Raw genomic sequence first — 23,432 nt, forward strand, 5'->3', positions numbered from 1 at the left:
TGACGTATAATACCGTTTTACTCGAATGTAACGCGAGTTTTTTTTTCTAGATTTTTGCAACCTAAAGTCGACCCTCGCGTTACAGTCGAATACCGAAATTTTATCTTTTCTTCCTGGACGTAATGAGATGTCATCCCTGGCGTTACAATCGTGGTCATGTTACAATCGAGTAAATGCGGTATGTTTAATGTACGGCGCGATGCTTACGCAACCTAAGCTGTCATGCAAGGGCGTAGCCAGGGGGGGGGTTGGGGCCCCCCCCGAAATTTTTAAATTTTGCTTGCGTATATATACACGCACACATACAAACGCACGCACGAACATACATAAAGCATGGTTGAACTCCCCCCCCCCGAAAAAAATTTCTGGCTACGCCCCTGCTGTCATGTGCTTTTTTTGACTTTTTCAAGGCCACTTTCAAATAAAAGATTTGTGATGTTTTCCAGAGCGCCAACCCATGTGGATTGGTGGAAAGCAAGACATTTTTGATTGTGGCATTGTGACTACAACAATACCGCCGGTTTTGGACGCTTCTTTTTCCTTGTTTGATGATCGCGCACGGCGGCATGGTTCACGTTAGCAGCCGCTCATATTTGTTTGTATGCCCGAGTGTTTCTGGCCGTTCCCGGCAGGGCGGCGCACCCTGTCTGCGGAAACTCCAGTGCAGGTTCCCCGTAGTAGGCGCACAAGCCGAGAAAACGGCGCACGGCTTTCGTGTCGGTGGGTGGCGGGAAGGCAGCGATAGCAGCTGTTTTCCGCGGGTCTGGGCGAACACCATCCCTTCTGATAACGTGACCCAAAAACAGAAGCTCCTCGTACGCGAAGCGGCACTTTTCAGGCTTCAAGGTGAGGCCGGAGGTCTTGATTGCTTCAAGTACAGCTTCAAGGCACCGGAGGTGTTCGTCGAAGCTTGAGGCAAACACAACGACGTCGTCCAAGTACACGAGGCACGTCTGCCACTTCAAGCCAGCCAGCACTGTGTCCATAACACGTTGGAATGTTGCAGGTGCTGAACAAAGACCGAAGGGCATGACCTTGAACTCGAACAGGCCGTCTGGTGTTATAAAGGCCGTCTTTTCACGGTCTTTCTCGTCGACTTTTATTTGCCAGTAACCGGTCTTGAGGTCCATCGACGAAAAGTACTTTGCGTTGTGGAGTCAATCCAGGGCGCCGTCTGTCTGTGGGAGAGGGTGCACGTCCTTTTTTGTGATTTTGTTCAGGCGACGATAATTGACACAGAAATGTAGGGTCCCGTTCTTCTTCTTCACTAACACCACGGGAGACGCCCACGGACTCTTGGACGGCTAGATGATGTCGTCGTGTAGCATTTCGTCGACTTGTTTCTTAATGGCCTCCGTTCCCGTGTCGAAACCTAGTACGCACTCTGATAGAGAGGTCAAGCGTTTTCTTCTGTTATACACTCAAACCTCGATATGACGAACACGGATATAACGAATTATCGGTTATAGCGAAGTAAATGAAGAACAGTCTTGTCATAAATACAGTGTTATGAATAAACGTTTATAGCGAACTTTCGCATATAGCGAAGTTATTTTCATGGCATATGTGACTGTTATAATGAGGTTTGGGTGTAATGCGGTGCTTAGAAAGGGGCGTTTGTCGGACCCGCGATGACGACGAGAAACAGCCCTTGTATTCCTGCAGAAGGCATCGAAGCTGTTGCTGTTGGCGAGCGGGAAGACTTGGGTTTACGTCGAAGGGTGGCCCAGGTATTGGGGTCGTCATCGTAGCTGCATCAGAATCTGAAAAGTCAAACGCATCGCTGATGGCCAAGATTTCTTCAATGTATGCAATCGTCATGCCCCTGCTCAGGTGTCTGTATTCTTGGCTGAAATTCGTTAGCATCACGCTTCCTTTCCTTTCATACAGCCGAGCAATGCCTCTTGCAACGCAAATGTCACGGTCTAGCAGCAAACGCTGATCGCTCTCGATGACACCTTCGATGCATTCAGCCGTTTCGGTGCCGACGGGAATTATGATGCTGGATCTAGGTGGAATGGTGACTTGATCCTCGAGCACGTTCAGGGCATATTGGCATGGGTTCGTATCCGGCGGTGTCGCTTTCTCCGACGATAGGGTTATCGACTTGGTTCTTAAGTCGATGACGGCGCCGTGGTCACTTAGGAAGTCCATTCCAAGTATCACATCCCTGGAGCAGTTTTGTAGGATCACTAAGCTCACAGGATAAGTCCGGTTGTTGATGGTGACTCTCGCCGTGCAGACACCAATCGGCGTTATGAGATGGCCTCCAGTGGTCCGGATCTCGGGGCCTTCCCAAGCAGTCCTAACTTTCTTCAACTTTGCTGCGAACGGCCCACTGATGACGGAATAGTCGGCTCCAGTATCGACGAGAGCGGTGACGTTGTGGCCGTCGATCTGAACGTCGAGGTCGCTAGTCCGCCGTCTTGCGTTGCGGTTACGTCGCGGCGTCGGGTCACGGCTACGTCGGTTTGTTCCGCTGCTTCCGTGTTGCGTCGTCAGGTCTGCTTCTGGTTGCAAAGTTTCGTCTGCAGGACGTCGTTCGGTGTGTGGCGGGGGCTCGGAAGTTCGTCGCGGCAACGTCGTCGACGGAGGATCTTCAGCATTTCGTCGTTCAGCAACCGCACCTCCATCGGTTGCTGCCCTTAGTTTTCCGGATATGGGCTAGGCGACCGGCCTCGGTTTGGGCCAGTGTACTGCCGGCGGTGTGGTGACATGTAGCGGCCAGGCAACGGCGAGCGGGAAGGTTGTCGTTCTTGCCACTGTGTTCCGGTAAGGTAGTCGATGTCGCGAGGCCGTTCGGCTGGCTGCGGGCGCGGCGCGTTGACAGCGAATCTGCGTAGCCCCATCTGACGGTAATGGCAGCGGCGATATGTGTGGCCGGCTTCCCCGCAGTGATAGCAGAGCGGTCGGTTGTCAGGGGCATGCCAAACGTCGGTCTTTCGGGGGGCGCAGCATTGTCCTGTCGGCGGGCGGTATGGCGTCGGTGGTGGTGGCGGTGGAACTGCTGCGGCGGCGCGGCGTCTTGACGCGGGCGAGGAGGGGGGCCGTTGCGTCGGGCTGCAGCAGCATAGCTCATGGCTTCTGGCTGAGCCTGCGGTGCTTCGGGAATTCCAAGCGATTGCCGGACTTCCTCACGAACAATGTCTGTGATCTAGTCCACTCGAGGCTGCGATTCCGGAAACATCTTACGCAGCTCTTCACGCACGACCGCTCAGATGGTCTCGCGCAGGTCGTCGGTGCTGAGGGCTTGAACTTCGGCGTAGTCGGTTATTGGTCAGCGGCGGTTGTACTGTCTTGTCCGCATCTCAAGCGCCTTTTCAATTGTTGTGGCCTCTGTTAGCAATTTGTTGACACTTCTGGGCGGGTTGCGAACAAGGCCCGCAAACAGCTCTTGCTTGATTCCTCGCAGTACGAATCGGAGCTTTTCCTCAGACATGGCAAGGTCGGTGTGACGGAACAGGCGGGTCATTTCTTCTGTCTATATTCCGACGTTCTCGTTTGGGAGCTGTATACGGCTTTCCAGCACGGTCTCGGCCCTTTCCTTACGCACGACACTTGCGAAGGTTCCAAGGAATGCGGTGCGAAATAGGTCCCAGGTCGTCGAGGTGGCCTCTCTGTTTTCGAACCAGGTCCTGGCGCTATCTTCAAGGGCGAAGTAAACGTGGCGAAGTTTCTTGTCACAGTCCCAGTTGTTGAAGTGAGCAACTCGGTCGTATTTTTCCAACCAGCTTTCCGGGTCTTCACATGGTGATCCTCGGAAAGTCGGCGGCTCCCTGGGCTGATTCATGACGACTCGTTGAGGTGACACAGCAGCCATCATGGTGCCTGTTGTCTTCGTCGTCGTGGTCTTGTTCTTGTCGGGTAATGGTCCGAACTCGGGTTGTAGTCCTAGCTGCCTGCGGCTAGCTCGACAATCCGGGATGTCTTCCGGGTCTTCTTGTTGCACGAGGTCTTCGACGTCTTTTTCACGCTGTGGGCTTGGTTCCCGGCTCTTCGTAGGTGTCCGGAACATCAAGGAAGCAGCACCTCCACCAGATGTCACGTGGTCGTGACGTCGACGAAGACAGCAGTCGGCGTGTCGAGATGAAGCTGTTTATTTGGCCGAACTTGTGGCCGGGAAACGAAAACTCAAACTACAGCAATACACGCTGTACACTGATAGCGGCGAACTGGGCGTCAGCCGTCGATCAACTGACAAGCGGTCAAGCGCGTCGGCTTTTATACAGGCGCTATCGAACTTTCCAGCAATATCGCTGGTGGCGGCGTTTATCTCTAGACAAAGCTGGAACATTCGCGTGCGGGGCGCAATCTTAATAAAACGATCTACTATAGTCGCAAAGCTTCTCGAACACTGCTTCGCGGACGGCGTCGAGCGTTGATGACCGTCCCTGCCGGTCAAACCCGAATACATCAAAACAAGACAAGAAGTGGGCGTGGCAATATAACGGCAGTAAGGACCAGTCAATAAATAAACAACACATATTACAATGTGGCACTCCTTGGACCACTTTATAGTGCAGTTAAACGAGAAATAAAACCTGAGAGTTACATACTAATAAGATGTGGGGTTTTACGTCCCAAAACCACGATATGATTATGAGGGATGCCGAAATGGAGGCCTCCGGAAATTTTGACAGTCTGATGCTCTTTAACCCGCACTACATAGCACAGTACACGGCCCTCTACCATTATGCCTCCATCGAAATGCGACTGCCACGGCAGGGTTCAAACCCGCTTCCTTCGGGTGAGCAGCCGAGCGCAGTAACCACTGAGCCACCATGGCGGACCTGAGAGCATACCTGCCAAGTCTCCCGGATTACCCGGGAGACTCCCGGATTTTGAACGTTTCTCCCGGTTGTACGGGTCATAGGAAAATCTCCCGGAAACCCAGTTTTGCCCCGCGCATCCAGTGCATTGCGCGCCCCGTACGTCACGGTGACGCGAGGTGGGACGTTTAGCGTACAGATGCGCTACACGCAATTTAAAAATTGATCCTAAATGTGGTATAGGTTATATCAGCCGTTAATATTTCGTAGATGATGCGTTTGTGTGCACAAAAATCTATCCCACAAGTTATCTCGCCTTCAAAATTTTGTGTCACTACTGCTTTAATTGGAGAGCCCAGCACTTAAAAGGGTAGCCGTTACCGATGTCTGTCGAGATAGCGCGTTCGCCAGCGCTCGCGACCGTCCCTGTCTCAACGGCGCCCGTTATGGTCCGTTGCCCGACGAAATAACTTGTGAGCAAGCAACGACAGGCCTCGCACGCGGAGTGATGTTATCGCATGTGCCCTTCGCGCGACGGTGACGGCCGGGTCGTTTCATCTCTGCTTCAACCGTGTTCGTCCCTAGCGCCAGCGCGCATTTACTCGCACGTGAAACAGACGATGCGTAAGCGATGTTATCGGTTTGGACTCTGTACAGATCAGCGGCGACCGCAAAATCCCGCTGACAGTGTCCATATAATTGCTATCGCAGTATCCCACTCCCCCCCCCCCCCCCCCCCCCCCGCGGTCGGCATACTTCATAGCCCCCCCCCCCCCGTTGAGTAGATCTCCCGGATTCCGTTTCTCCAAACTTGGCAGGTATGTGAGAGTTAAATAAAATGCCCAAGAAAGTTGCCATAGACACTGCAGGTGAAGAGAATCGCTAGTTTATCAAATTCAAGGAGAGCTGAGTTTGTGCGATCAAACACGATAAAACAGTGCAGAGCCGAAAATGAACACAAACAAATTAAGCAACTAGACGATGCGTTGGCACATCTGAAATCTACAGAAAACAACAAACTTCGCTGCTGATCGAACGTTGGCGCACCGCCTTGCTGCTTTCATTCAATAAAGCCATAGCGCTGAAAACACAGGGACCAAGGAAGAGGTCCTGTGAAAAGGACGCAGCTTTTTGAACAAATACGAATTGACAACAGGCCAACATTTTGAAACATAAAAATCGCTTATGTCATTGAAGAGTGACCTGATTTTCAAGATACGTTACACAAAGGATCTTGGCTAAGTCGCGAGATACTGATGACTTACCTGTAGAGGTGGATTCGTGCCTTCGGGAACGGGGTCTTCAACATTGTAATTTTAGTCATGACCATTTTTCTTTGGAGGATGACTCTGGCACATTAATAAAGTGGGCGAGAAGCAGGTGATATCAAAAGAGTTTCCGTCGCTGGCTTTGAGTACTGCTTACCACCTGTATCACACGTCGCAGTCGTTTTTTAATCTTCTGTGAACAACGTCCACGCCGTGCTCCTCTTGCGATTGCTCGCCATTATGATATGACAAAGGAAACAGTATAGTACACGCCAAAATGTAATAATAACGCAATATGGCAAGCAAGCATCACATGCATTTTGTCGACGGTTAACCAGCACACGATAGAAGAAAGGGGGGCGAGGGGAGGTGAATGCAGTAGGCTGTGAGCGATGAGAAGTGGTCAAGTGCATGCATCTCTGTCTCGTCGGGGTGGGGCCGCCTCCTGCCAGGGCTTGAAGCCTTGGGCAGGGCTTGGAGGTAGACGCCGTAGGCAACGGAGACCAGGGCGAATTCATTTCTGCCTCTATGGGATAGGGCCGTCGCCGACTTTGGGCTCGTTCTACTAGCATACAAATATGCGCTGTAGTGAAAAAGAGTAGCCGGCCTCAACTTCTACGTCTCGGCATCGCTCGCCTCGCACTCATGCGCACCGACCGAGGGGTGGTGTTGGGGGCGGGGGGGGGTTGCCGTAATCGATTAATCGAAGACTTTTAATTGATTAATTCGATTAACTGAAAGGTGGAAATCAATGACAATTAATCGATTAATGGTGCTCCTTTAATTGATTAATCGTTCATCGATTTTACCATCCCTAATACTTTCGGTGTGAATGTCACTGTGTAAGTTGGCTTCACGGCACTGTTTCACGATGATGCAAGAAAGTGGCTTCACAGGAATGCATGTTCTCTTTTTTCTTTTTTAGTTTTTAATTTTCCATGGTTCGGGGTTTGGGGTGCGGGTCATAATGCCATGCACCCTTATTTCTTTATTTTAATGTGATTGGGCTTCACCCACAGGAAACTGTTACGAACACTTGTCGCAGGCTGCATGCAGCACTGTTTACCACCTCGCGATTATGCCAGCCTGTTATGTTAAGATTACGTGCAGGGCACAAATAAGTGAGTTCATTCTAGAGCCTATGCGTGCATCAGTGATAATGCTGGTGGAAAGGCAGAGTTGCTTCAGCATATTTCGACGTGAGAGGTGTGATGATGACAACGGACAGAAGGGAGTGTCATAAATGATGCTCCGTGTGTGTGTGACTCTCCCTTTTGCAAATGAGTTCTGTGGAATCCCGCAAGGTGGCGGGAAGGGTTAAGGTGACAACCACCCATTTGCAGCACGACGCTACAAGGAAATCCATACAAATTTCTCAGAAAGAAAGCCTCTTAGTTCATCCTGGTCTGGTGATCGAACCCGGGACCAACGCCTTTCCAGAGCAATTGCTCTACCAATTGAGCTAACCAGGAAGCTAGCCATTGGCAGTGCGAGGGCTAATTCGACAACTCGAAGCACATGGACACACATTATCGCAAATTTTAGGGGCGAAGCTCCTTAAGGCGGTACCCGTTCGTCCCTCGTAGTAGTGCGTAACCAGTCGTAACGCTAGTACCAGATCTTGACCTCCAAGGTGGTGCCGGTGGGAGATTTTTCCTGTGCGTTGTTGAACGATAAAAAATTCGCAGCGTGCGCGTTAACTAAAAGCCGAATTCTTCTGTCTCTCATTCCCCATTAGCAGCCATTGGCATGTTCCAGTAGGAAATGTTAGTAGAAGTAAAAGTGTAAGTGTTAGCTAAAAGCCCACTTCTTCTGTGTCTCATTCCCATTAGCAGCCATTGTTTGCCTCCAAGGTAGTGCCTGGTGAGATTTCTCCTGTGCGTGATTAAACAATAAAAATTTTGTTCAAAACGCCGTTGATTGATGAAATAAACCAACGAAAGACGCCAGATGTTTTCTAAAAGCAAAACGAAAGAACGCCAGATGTTTCTAAAGCAAAACGAAAAGACGCCAGCTGCTTAACGAAAGACGCCAGATGTTTTCTAAAGCAATGGTTTTCTAAACAATGAAAATTCACAGCGTACATGTAAAATTAAAGTGAGCTGCAAGTCGTCATAACTCATCGAACCTTTAGTATAAACGCGCCCGATCTCACGTCGGTGATGATGTACTGGGCAGAATGCACGGAAGATTCACGGTTTACCGATGAACCTCCGCAGCTTCGCCCACTCTTCATCATTCACTCCGTGGATATGCTGTGATTTTTTCCTGTGCTTCGAGACGCCTGTTACACGACAGTTTGCGTGCGCCCACGTGATGGAATATGCTGACATAGATATATATGTGCATTTTCAATAAATTCTCAGTTGGAAGTTAGCGCTTGCTTTTCTTTGTTTTCTTCTTTGTCCGCTGTCCGCTCCTGCACTGTTTGTTGAAGATGGATTACCAACTCGCCCAATGTCAAACCTTGCTAGCTTCACCATAGAGGGTGCACATGTTTAACGTTGCCAGGTTTAGCTTCTGGTGGCAGCCTTCTGGTGCAAGAATATTTGTGCCCTTTGCTACATTACGATTACAACTGCTGCTGGGATGAGATATTCTACAACGTCTGGAGACTCGGGCTAGGACATCATGGTAGGGATCATGTGAGAAGTGTTGGCTTCTTACTGAACCAGGGAGGCCAATTCCTGTTCTGCGAAAGGTAAGAAGGTAAAGGTGCCGTAGCCCTTTTGGTGCTTTCAGGGAGAGGTATCGTAAGCTGTGAGTGGATGTGAGAAGCCAGACACTTAGCCATGCTAACAGCTTCCTTCGCTTAATTCTCGCCTCTGCACATTTAAAGGGGCCCTCCAACACTATTCAACCCCCATTTTTTACTTGCGGGTTGCGTAGACTGATGGCTGGGGATAACTTTAGCATAGGTCTAAGCACCAATATCAAATGATTTAGTATTTTAATCACGCGTTGAAGTCGCTGCATCGCTGCTGACTGCATCAGCGCGTAGTGGCGCTTGCCATAGAGTTTCCTACAATACTTACTAGAGGGAACTCTGGCGCTAGTGTCTATGGGAGCTGCAATGCATCGCGCTTCAGCCAGCATGGGAATCATGGGTAGTACACGGATTTGTCTCAACTTCGTTCTTTCGGCTCCGTTTGGCTCTGCGTCGCATGCATCCGCTTTGTCGCAAAACGAAGTTCAGCAAAAATCAGCAATTTCACTTCACCACTTTAACTTCTTTAGGCTCACCGATTCAAATCTGGTCACGAAGTTCACAACGATCCATTCTTTTATCCGAAAGAAAACGAAAACATAGCAATAAACAAAGCCACAAGTGCGTTCGAAGCCCATGAGCACGAAGACTAGGCAAATCCGTGTACTACCCATCATTCCCATGGTGGCTGAACGATCACAGCGCCAGAGTTCCCTCTAGGTCATTTTAGGAAACTCTATGGCGCTTGCCAGAACTATTGCGGGCGGAAGTGACGACGATGAACGCCAGCCTATGATTGGATAAATGTAACGTTAGAAGTGATCGTGGCGTAGCATCAGAGTTGAGATTACTGTTGTTTTGTTTTTCTTTTCTGTGCTATTTCAATGAACTCCAAATAGCCGCCGTCGCAACAAAAAATATCACTACAACCACAAAGTACGACAGAGGCGCTGACTGCCATTTCGCCTCTGGTTTGTTTTTGCCTGCGCCGGTCGGATGTCCATATGAAACGCTTGTCCCTCTTCCTTCTTTTTGCATCTGTACGTTTGCGAGCTGCGTCTCTCCGCATGTGCGGTAGGCTCATGATTGTTGTTGAAACGGTGCAAGTAATCCTCTTCGTTGAATTGTCGCTGTACAGTCGGGCTGTAGTCGGGCTGCTCACCGAACAACCCGCGTAGGGGCGACCGTGTTTAACCCCCCATGCCGCTCCACAAATTCCCTTCTCAGAATGAGAGGAGGGAATGACATGGCATGTCGTTGTAAGGAACAGCAGACAAAGCCTTGCCAGCCATGCTTCGAAGCGGTAGCGCCCGCTCAAGTCAGGAACCACATTTGTTACTATGGCAACGATGTCAACAATACGTTGAAAGGAGAAGCAACAATGGTGTGCGAGCTTCCCCTACGTAAGAGCTTTGAGCCCATTTCATTGGAGCGCCGTCAGACGTCGCAGCAGAGTGTGAAATGTGGTCACATGACCCCGCAAAAATTGAGTTGAGGGTAGGCATTTTTTTTCTTGTATTTTGAATTTTTTGAATTGAATAACTTCGTACTGCATGCCGCTATCACTGCCGTTCTTGCTGCACTAGTTCGTCCGTACTTCAGTCTACGTAATCCACGAGTAAAGAATGGGGCGTTGAAGGGTGTTAGAGGGCCCCTTTAATTCTTTTTCTGAGGGATGTTATATACGTGCAGTGTGCTAGTCGTAAGGGAAACAGCGTGAAAGATAAGGACAGTAAAGGCACACACACGTGCAGCACTACATGTGTACCTTTGCTGTCCTTGTCTTTCGCGCTGTTTCCCTTACAATATGTTACTAGCCGACAAGTTCACCCTCCAAGGGTGCTAGTGTAAAAGAAACACAGTAGCTATCCTTGTTGATTCTAATCTGTGACCCTCTAAGCTTGCCGAAGTTGCTTGGGTGGTTGTGGCACTTGAGGCTGAATACCTTTGGGCTGCCTTATTGGATTTCGCTGCTTCCGGTCTCAAAATGCCCACGATAATATCCAGGGTTTGCCAATTCCAAATGGTACGAAGGCAGTTGTAGCTTTCACATGGGCGAATACAAGCTCATTAAACTGGCTGTCATTGGGGATGAGAGAAATGGGAGGAGGCTAAAAGAAGCAGGGGTGTGAACATTTGCAAGAGCAATGTCGTGAAGCGCAGCTGCAGCCCGTCCAGTCTGATCACGATGGGGCGACAAAGAAGAGGCTTGTTCCTGAATTAGTCTTATGCTTGCATACCTCGGAATCCTAAAAATGTGTGTATTGGCAGTATAAAACCAACATAGAGACGGAAAGTGCTTTTCGTGGAGGTTTAATTGGGTGGTTTTTGTGATTGTGGAACATAAGCTCTCTGCAGGACAGAAAGTAAACATGTAGAGTTATGGACCGATGAGTGCGGCAAGTTGGGCAGGTTGGTAAAGATGCATAACTTCGGACTGGGTAGCGCATAAAACACGGATACAAGACGTAGACAGCACTAGCGCTATGCTGTCTGTTTTATGCGCTACCTAGTCGAAGTTACGCATAGTTATGAACGATCGTGTAAATGTTTTCTTTTTTTTTTTTTTCAAGTAACATTCTTGCACACTGGTATTCAAATGCTGTTGTCATTTTCAAAGTATGGTGCCATCAGAGCAGGAACTGCCATGACTCTGCGTTACAAAGTGGAACGCAGCAGATTTCTGCTTCCTCAGAAGTCATGCCTGTTACTGCTGGAGAAGGAAGAACTGAAACATACAATACTCGGTTCGTTGACATTCCCCATGTTTGGAGTGTTCTGCTTTAAATTAAATATCTGCACTTCAGGAGATGTCCTTACTTTTCTTTCCCTATTAACATGCTCCCAAATCCACCATGTCCTGCTCCAGAAGCCAGTCTGGCTGCCCACTGCCTAACTGCGAGATGTTCTGTTGGCAGCTGGCACATCCAATCCTCGAGTGCCTGCAAGGCACTGATCGTCACTGGGTGGTGCAGCTGCTGTCGGCCTTCAACAGTGGATCCCTGGCACAGTACGAGACCCTGAGGCCGGCCTGGTCCCTTCAGGTATTTTATTCCGGGGTCTGACATGTCGTTTGCAAAGTTTTCCAAAGTTTTGTAATGGGGTATTGATTGGCACGACTGGTCATTGCCCCATTCTCCTACAGTTCAGAACTAACATAAAACGTTGTCTGCCTTCATGTACTAGATATCTCTTGGACACAGATGGCTTCATAAGAAAACGTTGGGCATCTTCTATTAACGAACCTGTTAATATAATTCTATATACTCTACCTTTTACATTGTGCTTCTCATTGCCATTTTGTCATTTATGTGCAATTTTTTCACTAAATACTTTCTGAATAGCTAAGTTATGTCGGGCTCATTCTGTTATAATATTGCTCGTATTTTGCTTCGTCAAATTTTATTGTGTAATGAGCTCTCATGGTCAAAAGTATTTTTTCTTGCCTCTTCGGTTTGTTTTGTTGTGTATATTCGAACCCACTTATAACAATATTCAAGTGTCGAAAATTCCATTGTTATAACCGATAATTGTTATGAACAGGTTGCATGAAAAAAAAAAATGCAAAATAGAGGGATCCAGACTGCTGTGAGAGAAATGCAATACAGTCAAACCTCGTTACAACGAACACCACATTAACGAACTTTTAAGAAATCCCGTGCCGACTGCTTATAGTTTCAATGTAAAAATATTTCACTACTACGAACTTCAGAACAACGAACATTTCAGAATAACGATCGTTATTTAATTCCCGTGTAATCTTAACACCTCAGTACTACGAACTTATATCCCGAAATGCGAGGATTCTTAGATTTCAGTGTATCGGTCATGGCAGTCGGTGCTGTAAGGTAGCAGACGACGCAGCGCAAAGAGCGGACGCCCTCCCGCAAAAACCTGAGATGGCGCGGGAGGAGAAAGACGCGGGCGGAGAATTTTTCTTTTTTTCCCCCTTCGTTGCGGAGGCGACAACACATCAGCCTTTGTAAAGGCCCAACCGCATGCATTACACGCGACTTTCGAGCGAAGGCGACTGCGCCAAACAGGCTCCGTTGCACTGTCGCGATGGGAGCACCCACATTAGGGTGGCCAGAATGGGCAGTTGTGCTGAGCGCAGCGCGTTTCCCTTGCCAGACGAGGTCCCTCTGCGCGCTGATGCCGCCAGGGGCGCTAGTGCAAGGGGCGCTGCATGGGCCAGCCGCTGCTGACGCACATTTTAGCTTTTAGCCGAATGGAGCCTAGCGCTCAGCAGCGTGGCGTCGTTTTTTTTTTTCAGCTTTCACGTGGTTTTTATTGCACATGGATTATGGATTTTTGAGCTGTGAGGATAATGCCGTATAAAGCAAAGACAGCTGAGCCTTTTTGCTTCATTCCTGACTGCAACTTTGGGTACAAAGGGTCTGTGAAAGTTCGAAAAGCTCGAATAACAAATCGAATGGTGTTCTACTCAATCCGGTACTCGAATCGAATAGCACATATTCGAAATGCCGAATATTTTTCGATTAATTAGACTGGTGGAAAATCCCCAAAAGTGCAACACATTAGAACATCGAGATCGAGGCAGTGCTTTTCTTGTTTTAACTGTTGGATTACCAAGATACATGCATGCAGCCGAATTTTTCTCGAGGCTCTCGATACCGTACTAGTCATAGATGAAGGTGATTCTATTTAGAACTTTAGCGTCGCCAAGCGATAGTGTCCTCAATTTGCTATGCTCATGATGAGATTCCTGAGGTTGATTCATCAAACATCGTTTGATTTCTATGTCTCAGTTTTATTTAAAATTTGGCGACAAAGGAGCTGTTTGAGAAGTGGGCTCGCGCGATACCGAGAGCTGAAGCTGAAGAAGTGGTGTCCGCCTTATCAATTACTTAAGAAGCGCAAAATGACACGGGGACGAAGCATAGACACACACAGGACAAGCGCTTGTGTGTGTCTATGCTTCGTCCCCGTGTCATTTTGCGCTTCTTAAATGATGAACCATTTCCAACTCGGCCAAACAGCCGTTTTATCAATTACATTGCGGGCTATGTGACAAGGAAGCAGATTCTTTGCATCAGTGAACCTTGCAAAGCAGCTTGCCTCATCACCAAGGACAATGGGACACTAAATCTTCTGGCGCGTGCAGTAGGACCATGGTGGACTCCTTTATCCATCAGGAGCGCCGTACGACAGGATTTAGTCGGTTGAGGACAAGCTGACCACATTTTAGCACAGTTTGCCGCCACGCACAGTCTGTTGCAGACATGTGGCAAAAGATCGGGCAAACGTCACAGGTTGGCATGCAATGAGCATAGCATTACGTTAACGCGATCTGTTGCACGCTTTTATTGCGTAAGTCGGGTGCACTTTTTAAAAGGAGTCAACCAAAAGGAGGAAGAAAAGAAAGCCAAGTGGGCTAAGCCCTGTGTTCTGTAGAAAGCTTTTTATTGCACAGTTAAAATAAACTTGCTTCGTGTACGAATATGTTTTTTTTTTTTTTTTCAACTAATCTTTCCACCTCTGCCAGTGAAACGTACACGTGACTGTCATGTGTACGTTTTCAAAACGTCGATCATGGTCACGTTTCATTTCATTTACCAGATTTGGTCAAAACCATTTACCAGATGGTTTTGACCAGAAGCAAGTGAATAGTAATGGGTCCAAGTACGAGAGCAGGTAAGGTTTTAACAGTGTGAATAAGCATTGAAAATGACTTCAATATGTTGCAGTGATGCGTAATTGCAATTTGTAAAAGGGCTCGACACAAGCGCAAAAAAAAAAAGATAATAACATGGCTGGTGCTTAAAGGGGCCCTGCAACACTTTTTGAGCAGGGTCAAAAAGTGCTGCCAATCGGTAGTCGAGGCTCCCGAGAACACGCGAGCCAAATATTATAGCGAAGCGAGCGGCCTGGAATTTACAATAAATTAAAGTCAGCTGAAAATCGCTCCCTCTTCTCTCGGCAAATGATGTACACTCAAACCTCATAACAAAGTCAAATCTGCCACGAAAATAACTTCGTTATATCCGCAAATTCGTTATAAACGTTTATTTATAACACTGTATCTATTACAAGACAATTGTTAATTTACTTCGTTATAACCGATAATTCGTTATATCCATGTTCGTTATATCGAGGTTTGAGTGTATTAGTCCGCAATATATGACGTGATTGTCGGCAGTTCCACCATTGGCTGATGTTATAATCACGATAACACCCTCATTATTACCTTCGTTGTTAATTTTGAGTTCAATAAGTAGATAATATGTATGTTTATATTGTGTTATGCTGTTAAAACACCGAACAAACATTAATATTAGCACTTCCGGTCTCACCGACAGCTCGTCTGCTCGTAGTTGCGCGGTTGCGTTTTCTTCGCCATGTGCAGTGCCGAAATCGTGAATATTTCTGTGCTTTTGACCATCGCCAGTTGCCGTTGAGAGTGGCAGCCATTCGAGTGTTGCCTCGTCAGCTGGAAACTGCATCGTCGGCACGTTCTCACGACCGACCGAGGCAGCGGTGCAGCATTTCTCCGATGACAATGCTGGCGCCGGCTAGTTTAGGATACCTCTGTTCGTTGTATGGCGAGAGTCCCGTTCGCTGTCTGTTCAGTATGTCATCGAGCCGTACCTCGGCGTATCCTCCCCGTAGTCTCACGTTCTCGAGAAACCGCGACACAGCAGCCAAGCAGACTCGCATTTTCACGGTAGCTGCAGACAGCCGGGGGATGGGTCCGTGCCGGCCTGATGCCCCACGATCCTTTCTTCTAGTCTTTAGTTCTTTGTTGTCAGCCCGCACTCGCTGTGCGCCCGCATTCGAAGAGCAAACAGCATCGAAGTACCGCCACTGCACTCTAAGCCGCAAAGGACGAAAAGGGGCCCGTGGTTCGTCCTTTTGGGGGGTAACTGCACTGCCACAACCATTACTCCCTAAAGGATGAACGATTCGTCCTTTAAGGAGTAACTGTCGGGGCACGAACTGTCAGGTTGATACACGCATTTGACGACATATACAATTAATACAAGAAATAAATTCAGAAGTAAACTACAGAAAATTCACAACAAACACACAGGATTCGAACTCGTGACCATTGAATCAGCAGTCGCGTACGCTAACCACTATACCACACACGAGTACGTAGCAGAGTGAATATTACCGGGGCTACAGTCGACGTCCGATTTCCCGGACCCTCAAGGGACCACGAAAACGTCCGGAAAATCGGGCAGTCCGGAAAAACGAATGCACGTGAAAACGCACATTTTTGGTAGGTATTTTTCGCTGACGGAGAGGGTCACAGCCGGAGTACAAGCTTCCCATAGCAATTCAGCCAATGCATTGTTTAGGTGGCTCTGAAAAGAGCCGTTTATATATAAAAAAAAAAATGCGACGTGGCCGCCACTACCTTATAGGTCAGCACTTGGGCGCAAAGAAGTCACTTATTTTCTTTCGCACGGTCCGCTTGCCCGCGATTATGTCTGCCTCAATTTCAGTCAACGTCATGTTGCCGCTGTACACCAATGACAGCGTCAACTCCGTGTTCGTTGGCTGTGTAGGAGCTGGCTCTTTGTTCTCGGTGTCGGAGTCATCGGAATCCTCCGTAACTTGATGAATGATTTCGTCATCGGTCAACTCCGCACATAGCTCGAGGTCTTTGTCAGCGTCGGCGAAGCCCTCAAGGGTTATCTCGGCTGGAATCAACACGCCGCCAGCGCGCAGATCGTCGAGGCCAACGTCCGCGGATGGCAGTTCGTCATCGTGAGCCTACGAGGTGGCTTTGTGCGCTTCGAAGGCGCGGACGAAGCGCGAAGGAGCAGTCGGTGCCATTGCTGTAAACGGCGAATCCGCTCGACGAAAAGCGCAGCACGAAACAGCTAGGAACTCGGTGGATGCTGAAGGTCGGGAAATGTGATCACTGAAGGTAGCGTGCAGCAGCAAACGATCAACCGCAGACACGACCGCAGAGCTGGCGCAGCTGACAAAACCACGATCTACTGTATTCCTGACCTGCCCAGACAGCGGGGGTCCTATGGGAGCGCGCGTCCCCGCTCTCGTTCAACCGCTCGCCGTAGGTGGCGCTACCTATAACCTGTTCATCTGCTACTTTGCGACCGTTTGGACGACACTGGGGTAAGAACGCCTGTATTCTGTGACGAACTGCCGGCGCTATGTGACTGTGACTGTTTCTGCAAACTTAGACGGAGGGCCAAGTAAGCTATACAGTACGGTCAAGTATTTACTGCACACTGGTTGACTAACGTGAGAAGCCGTAGATTTGCATACTGTAGAACGGCTGTGTCCTTTTAAATGCAAACAACAAAATTCTAAATCTCTTTCCGTATTTTATTTCCGAACTATTTTGCATTTATACATAATAATTACACAATATGAGCGCTCTGCGCTGGCGAAACATCACCACGAGCATTAAAATTGACGTCAGCGAACAGGTGCTGACTAGCGCCACAACGCTCGTAGGTTACATCCCTAGCGGCAGGAGGTATGAACTAGAACATGGGCGCTGGAGAGGGGACATCTGGGCAGGTCAGGAGTACAGTAGGTCCTGGACAAAACAACACGTAAACGAACAGGTTTGGCTTGGCTAAGCTACGGCTGGCAACGGATTGACACATGCGGTGGTGCGGTTTCGAGGTTATGGCAGCCGCGGCGCGTTGCGGCGTTGCTGCTGATGCGAGTATGGTGGGTTCAAGGATATGAAAATGAAAACAACCAAAATGGCGGCGTCGGTGGTGACTTTGGGTCGGCGGTTAGCAGTAAAAAGTCCGGGAAATCGGATGGCGAAGGCTATAAGTGTCCGGAATTTCGGACTTTTTAATACATTGACTCTACGGGGAACTTGACGGTGCCACAGATGAGTCCGGGAAATCAGGCATGTCTGGAATTTCGGGCGTCCGGGAAATCGCATGTCGACTGTATATACTTACAGGCACCGTCTGGAAGCTATGCGTTCTGCCAAGTTAGTCAAAGTAGCAAGATTTCTTGCTACTTTGACTTAGACTTCAGCCTTCAGTGTTTTGCAAGCAACCATTCGGTGATCACGTTCATGAAAATGTAAAATGCGTTGGATTGGTTTTTCTGCGCGCGTTTTGAGCGAATTTGGGCGCTTGATGAATGTATGTATATATAAACGTTCTCATATATGCTCCAGTCGACGTGCCAACCCGTGAAACACAAAACCTCTATAAAACATCTTTAAAACATTTAAAACCTCTATAAACCTCTATAAAACGTTTCTTAGAGGTGTCGTGTTTCGTGGGAAGCTTGCTCGCTTCTCACTGTACAGAACACGGTTGGTTATATCGTTCAACGAAAATGTCTGTTTAATGACAAAAAAAACGAAAACGTCTACAGAAACAACCAAGTTTATTCAACGACTCGTGTCAATTCTGCTGCATCGTGCGTACACATAAATTGAACAACTTTGTTGAATACGGAAGATAGGATGGCTTCCCTGCATTATAGGAGAGACAATGAAAAGTGCAATGTTTTATCCGAATGGATACTGTCCAGCCGACGTCAGGAAGTGCAACAGCACCATGCACAGCTGCTGAGAGCGTGTTCATAGCTGCAAGATGTTGAAGATGTTTCTCAGGAGGCGCAACGCTCTCATTCATCGATTTCCTGAAAAAGTAATTGCAGAAGCATTAATATATTTCCAGCAGAACTGTTCGTGCTCTTGCAGTTACGTCACAAGGCGTCTGTTAGAAATGCTGCATGCGCAAAATTAGACGAAAACTGCTCTTTCACAGAACCTGTGCAATGGAACAGTTCAGAATGTGTTATGAAGTTCGAAAAACCCGTCCTCGGAGTTTAACGTTTCACTCTTTCACAGCGACATGCTAGTGGGCCCACTTATTTATCAATAAAGCTTGCTCTTCATTTGAGAGATAGAAAAATTAAATGATTCCTAGCATCGCTACAAACGAGCGAAATCGCTGATGCCGTCGCCAACTGCCCGTGTTAGCGGTGCTAAACCTTTAGCTAGACATATATAATTTTAACAGCCAATCTTCCCAAATGACTTGATTACCTTGCAATAGAAGATATTGTGCAGAGTTTACGTGAATTTTCTTTTAAGAAGTCGCGAATATTTCTGATAAACAACTCTTATTTGGGCAGCACTGAAAACAAACCTATTCTTGAACAGCTGTACTTGCTACAGCTAATGTTGAGCCTTCACCGAGGTTACCATGTTTCGATGGCCCAACCATCATGCTTGTAATTCTATAGCAGGCGGGGCAGCACTCGCGACGCTGTATCGCGCGAGCTCATCAATCATGAGTGTCTTCTTCACGCAGAACGGGAATGTTAAACAAGCGGTGATGGCAGCCTTGTTTATACTCACCTCTCAGCCAATGTTCCAGTCGGCGCGTAGCATTTCGATAGCGTAGCACTTCATTCCAGTAGCGGATCACGTTTTCCACAGCGCAAAGATAAGTCAGTGCACTACAAGTGACAGCAATCGCAACCACGAAACGAGAATACATCCACAACACACCGCAAAACCGCCGAGTCCTAGCTTGCCGTGCATACGACAAGAACACCACGCCGCGCATTGATACAGCTTGGGCGCGAGCACATTTTTTTGTGTGTGTGTGTGTGTGTGGGAGCTTTTTCACATTTGTTTATTATTATGCCGTATGAATGATATGACTTTACTTCTGCCGCAGTTGCCGTAGTTGACAAGACCGTTGACACTTAAATAAACTGTTAACAGTTCATTTCTTTAGTGGGCTCTTTGAATACACGCATGCTGACCATTCGCTCGAGGCCGCCACTGTGCCGGAAAGTTCCATGGGAGTAAACGTTGCTCCCTGTGGTCTAACAGTTTCTCCCTCAGTTTGCACACGGCACCCTCGTCTTGCAGTTAATCCCTCCGGGGACTAACTACCTGTTGCGGGGACGAAATGCAGCACTTACTCCCATTTCGCACCTTTGCGGCTTAGAGTGTGGGAGAAGGGTGCACGCAGCTTTGCCGTGTTGAATACGATTCAAGCGCGAGCAGTGCGACGAGGCGGTGTATCGGAGTGTGGGTCGAAACCCATCTGAGCTGTCATTCGTTCCAAACGCGCACGCAGGTTTGCGTTCATGGTTGGCAGAGCGATGAAAACACTACGGCAGTTTGAGGTGCACACCCAACATTACCAAACCGACTCGCAGTTTTCAAGCACGCGCAATACGCGGTGCGATGGGCTCCGCTCGACGACGACCACGCAAGCCGACCGGAAGTGGCGCCACAGACCACGTGGTTGCGCCGAGACGCCAGAGAGGAAAAAATGAAGAAACAAAATGCCGCCGGCGCTGACGTAACTCTTCGGCGCCTCCTCGCACCTCCGTCCTCCCTCCCTTCACGCCCCGCGCAGCTTTCCGCGTGCTCGCGGCGTTGAGTTGAGGGAGAAAGCTGCGGAACGTGATCTCTATAATTTGGTTACACCACTTAGAATTGACGGATTCGAAAAATTTTTGCGGCATATGACTCGTGAAGAGTCATACGTCAATAATGAGACTATTCCAATATAACTAAGAAAGGTGTTGCAGGGCCCCTTTAAAAGTGGCACGCCCGAAGTGCCTCGAGCAATATTACTGGCACACGCAGTGTTACTCTGTATGCAGCCTGCTACATGATAATGCATACGAACGCTGTTTTTGAAAGTAGGAGATAAAGTCAACGGTTTATTAGTGCACTTGCTGAGCAAAAACGATTAGCGTTGGAAAGTGTAGCATGCAAAAAATAGCGCGAGCCAAGTTCGTCGCACGCTAGCAAGGCTGCGCTGTATACGTCGCCTGCTCAACGCCACGCGCCCCTGTGTACAGCGCCCCTTGTGGCATCGGCGCACTTTGGGGACCGGTTTCCGAGGCCGCTTTTCACACCTCCCCATTCTAGCCACCCTACCCACATGTTCGCGACAAAAAGTCACGGTTGCTCGATTGAAAACTATTGCGTGCACGCAGGCAAATTACAAAAAGAAATACAGAGTAGATGAATGACAACATGCAAATTTATTATTGTCTTGTTTGAGATAAGGATGCCATAAAAGCGTTTCGTGACTTTCTTCTTTTGCAATCTTATGTTTAACCGCGACAGTAGTATCTGCTGTGATCTCATGGGGCGCCCGGAAGCGTACGCTGCCTACGCTACATCGCACTTTGCAAACTGCGTTATGTTGGGGTTAGTCCACGAGGCGCATCTCGACAACGTTTCCTCCTGCTGTCATGGAACGATTAAGAAAAGCCGCAGCGCCTCACATCGTTGCTTCGCAGGGAGAAGGGCTACCTCACACGACGACGATGTTGACATTGCAGCAAGCTACCACCGAAACATCAAAACGAACCGTCGATCATAATTAACGACAAAATACGGCCGCTGCCTCACTCTCCGCGTGAGATAGGGCTGTAAAGAAGGTAGTCTATAACTCGCATTCCTTGAAGTACGCGCCGATTGGAAGCATCACGAGCGAATTGCGACCGAAGCGAGGGTTGGTTGGTTGGTCGATCCTCAGCTACTTGGCGCAACCCACCGTGGGGGATCGGCCATGAAACGGGTGGTACCTTATTTTAGAAATAAGATTGTTTTAAAATCCGAATATGTTTAGGAATGAATGGTATAAAAATAAATTCACTGGTCCAATCCAGATTTTCAAGGGTCAGAGATGCTGCCATGTTGCCGGATATCTTCATGCTCACTTCCGAGCGACAAACGATATTTTCTGGCTTTCCAGAAACCTGCGACGCGACGGCGATGGATGGCCCTCCGCGACAGCAAATCCTGTCGGCCGTCGCTCAAAACTCACGTGCATGCAGTTGGGCCTTAAAAGGATTGCAGCGATGACACGGACGACGATGTCAGGGTAGCACCCGAAGATCGCGACGAGTCCGTGTCGGCCACAGATGCGTTGGACTACTTGAGGAAACTCCGCATATTCATAGAAAAAAGCGGAACAGCGACCGAAGCGGCGCATAAAAATGCAGACGGTCTAGAATCGTTCGTGACGCAGAGTTTGTGCTGCACTCGTCAAAAAACGATCACGGACTATTTCAAATAAACGTGCCTTGTCTGACGTTCACGTTGCATTGTTGTGAGAAGCGAGTTCAAGGACGTACCGTTGCAAAGGTAGGACGTTTGCGTTACTGAAATTCTATTGTTATGGTAAATTTTTGGGCTTTCACTATAACGACCTTTCAGAATAACGAAGATTTTTCCGCAGTCCCCTGAAGTTCGTTATACCGAGATTTCACTGTATTGATATAACGACCACTTTTCGCGGCACTTTCGAGTCCATTATAAATGGGCTCGACTGTAGTTGGGTTTTACTGTACTGAAAAATCGAAAAGCCCAGCCTTTAAAGACATGTACGCAAGAAGAGAAGTTTTGACGACACGTACGCTGGAACCAGCAAAACTTCTCTTCTAGTGTATGTGACTTTAAAGGCTGGGGCCCTTCGATTTTTCAAGCTATGTACAGTCGAACCCTAATATCACGATCCCACATATAACGATCTATCGGTTATAACGACCATATTTGTGTGCACTTACGATTTTCCTATGCTAGCCATTGAAGCTGCGTCCAGATATAGCGAACATTTTTCAAAGCCTCCTACTTTTACAACGAACACTTCAGACACGGTCGTGGTAAAAATATGGCGCATACGAAGTGAAAAAAAAAATGTTAAAACATGCCTTCTAAAGCGTGACAGGAGCACGCGCTCACGCGTGCCCCGCTACAGTTTACTCGCGACTAAGATACCCAGATCGGCGAGCACCGCACGCAGATTCCAGACGCTGCGAGCGAGGTCGCTCACTTTCCAACTTTTTTTTCAGTGGTAGAATGGCAGTGAGGGGAAAAAAATAGTAGGCAGCATGAAGCCTTGTAGTCAGCTTTCGCACGGTAACCTTTCCTGACGCCGTTCTCTGCAGCTACGACCGCCTGCGATGAACCAAACAATGCCTTGGAACGCAAGAAGGCATAAATGCAAGAAGTGATAACCGCGATAACTTTCCATCGCAAAAAGGTTCACTGCGTCCCTAAACTCGTCGACGCCACAATGTGCCGCAAAAAGTCGTCCGTCTTTTCGGTAACGGCAGAGACCGGTCGATCGGTGATTATGACTCCCGCGCGATTGCGGTGATGCCTTCGCGGATAAGCATCAGAAATGAGCGAAGGCGAGGGGGCGGCTGTCGAAGAACGTGCCGTTATGCCTTATAGCCGATAACCTTATCACAATCATCTGTAGATATCTGCTCGGCTGCGCGTGTGGCGTACGCCGTACACTGCGGATTGACGGCGGTACGAGCGCGCCATGCTGCCGTTCGCAAATTCGCCGCCGCCGCGTCATGCGAGACCGCTTTAAAGTGTGCGTCGTTTTGTAGAAACGAAAGTAGCCAGCTGTTGTTAAGCGGCGCGGGCACCGAGAAACGTCGATGCACTGACAGCGAGCGTATACTGCGTGTTTGACTAAGTGACAACTGAAGTGCGCCGCGCATCGTCGTGCAGGGCCACGAGAGCATTGCGGAGACGTAGAGTGTGCGTTGCTTGGAAAATGCTTGTTTTCGCCGCGTTGAACGAAGAGGCTAGCCGCCGCACCCGTCCGTGCATGGTCCGGAGTGAAGCAAGCACGAAGAACGCACAAACGCACGCATGCGGCATACAGCAAGCGGCCCGGCAGTGACTCCGCGACCCGAGTAGGCGACGCACTG

The 23,432-nt window shown here is 48.6% G+C and overlaps 1 protein-coding gene across 1 annotated transcript in view; it reads left to right on the top strand.

Moving 5' to 3' along the window:
• Nucleotides 1-23,432, top strand: part of LOC119402435 (26S proteasome non-ATPase regulatory subunit 13) — a gene marked incomplete in the record, with an annotated part of 91,213 nt that overhangs the window by 42,670 nt on the left and 25,111 nt on the right. The window contains 1 exon segment of the mRNA XM_037669589.2: nt 11,663-11,788. Within this exon segment, the coding sequence (XP_037525517.1) occupies nt 11,663-11,788 (126 nt within the window).

This window comes from Rhipicephalus sanguineus, chromosome 8 (genome assembly GCF_013339695.2).
Source record: "Rhipicephalus sanguineus isolate Rsan-2018 chromosome 8, BIME_Rsan_1.4, whole genome shotgun sequence".
Taxonomy (NCBI): Eukaryota; Metazoa; Arthropoda; class Arachnida; order Ixodida; family Ixodidae; genus Rhipicephalus; species Rhipicephalus sanguineus.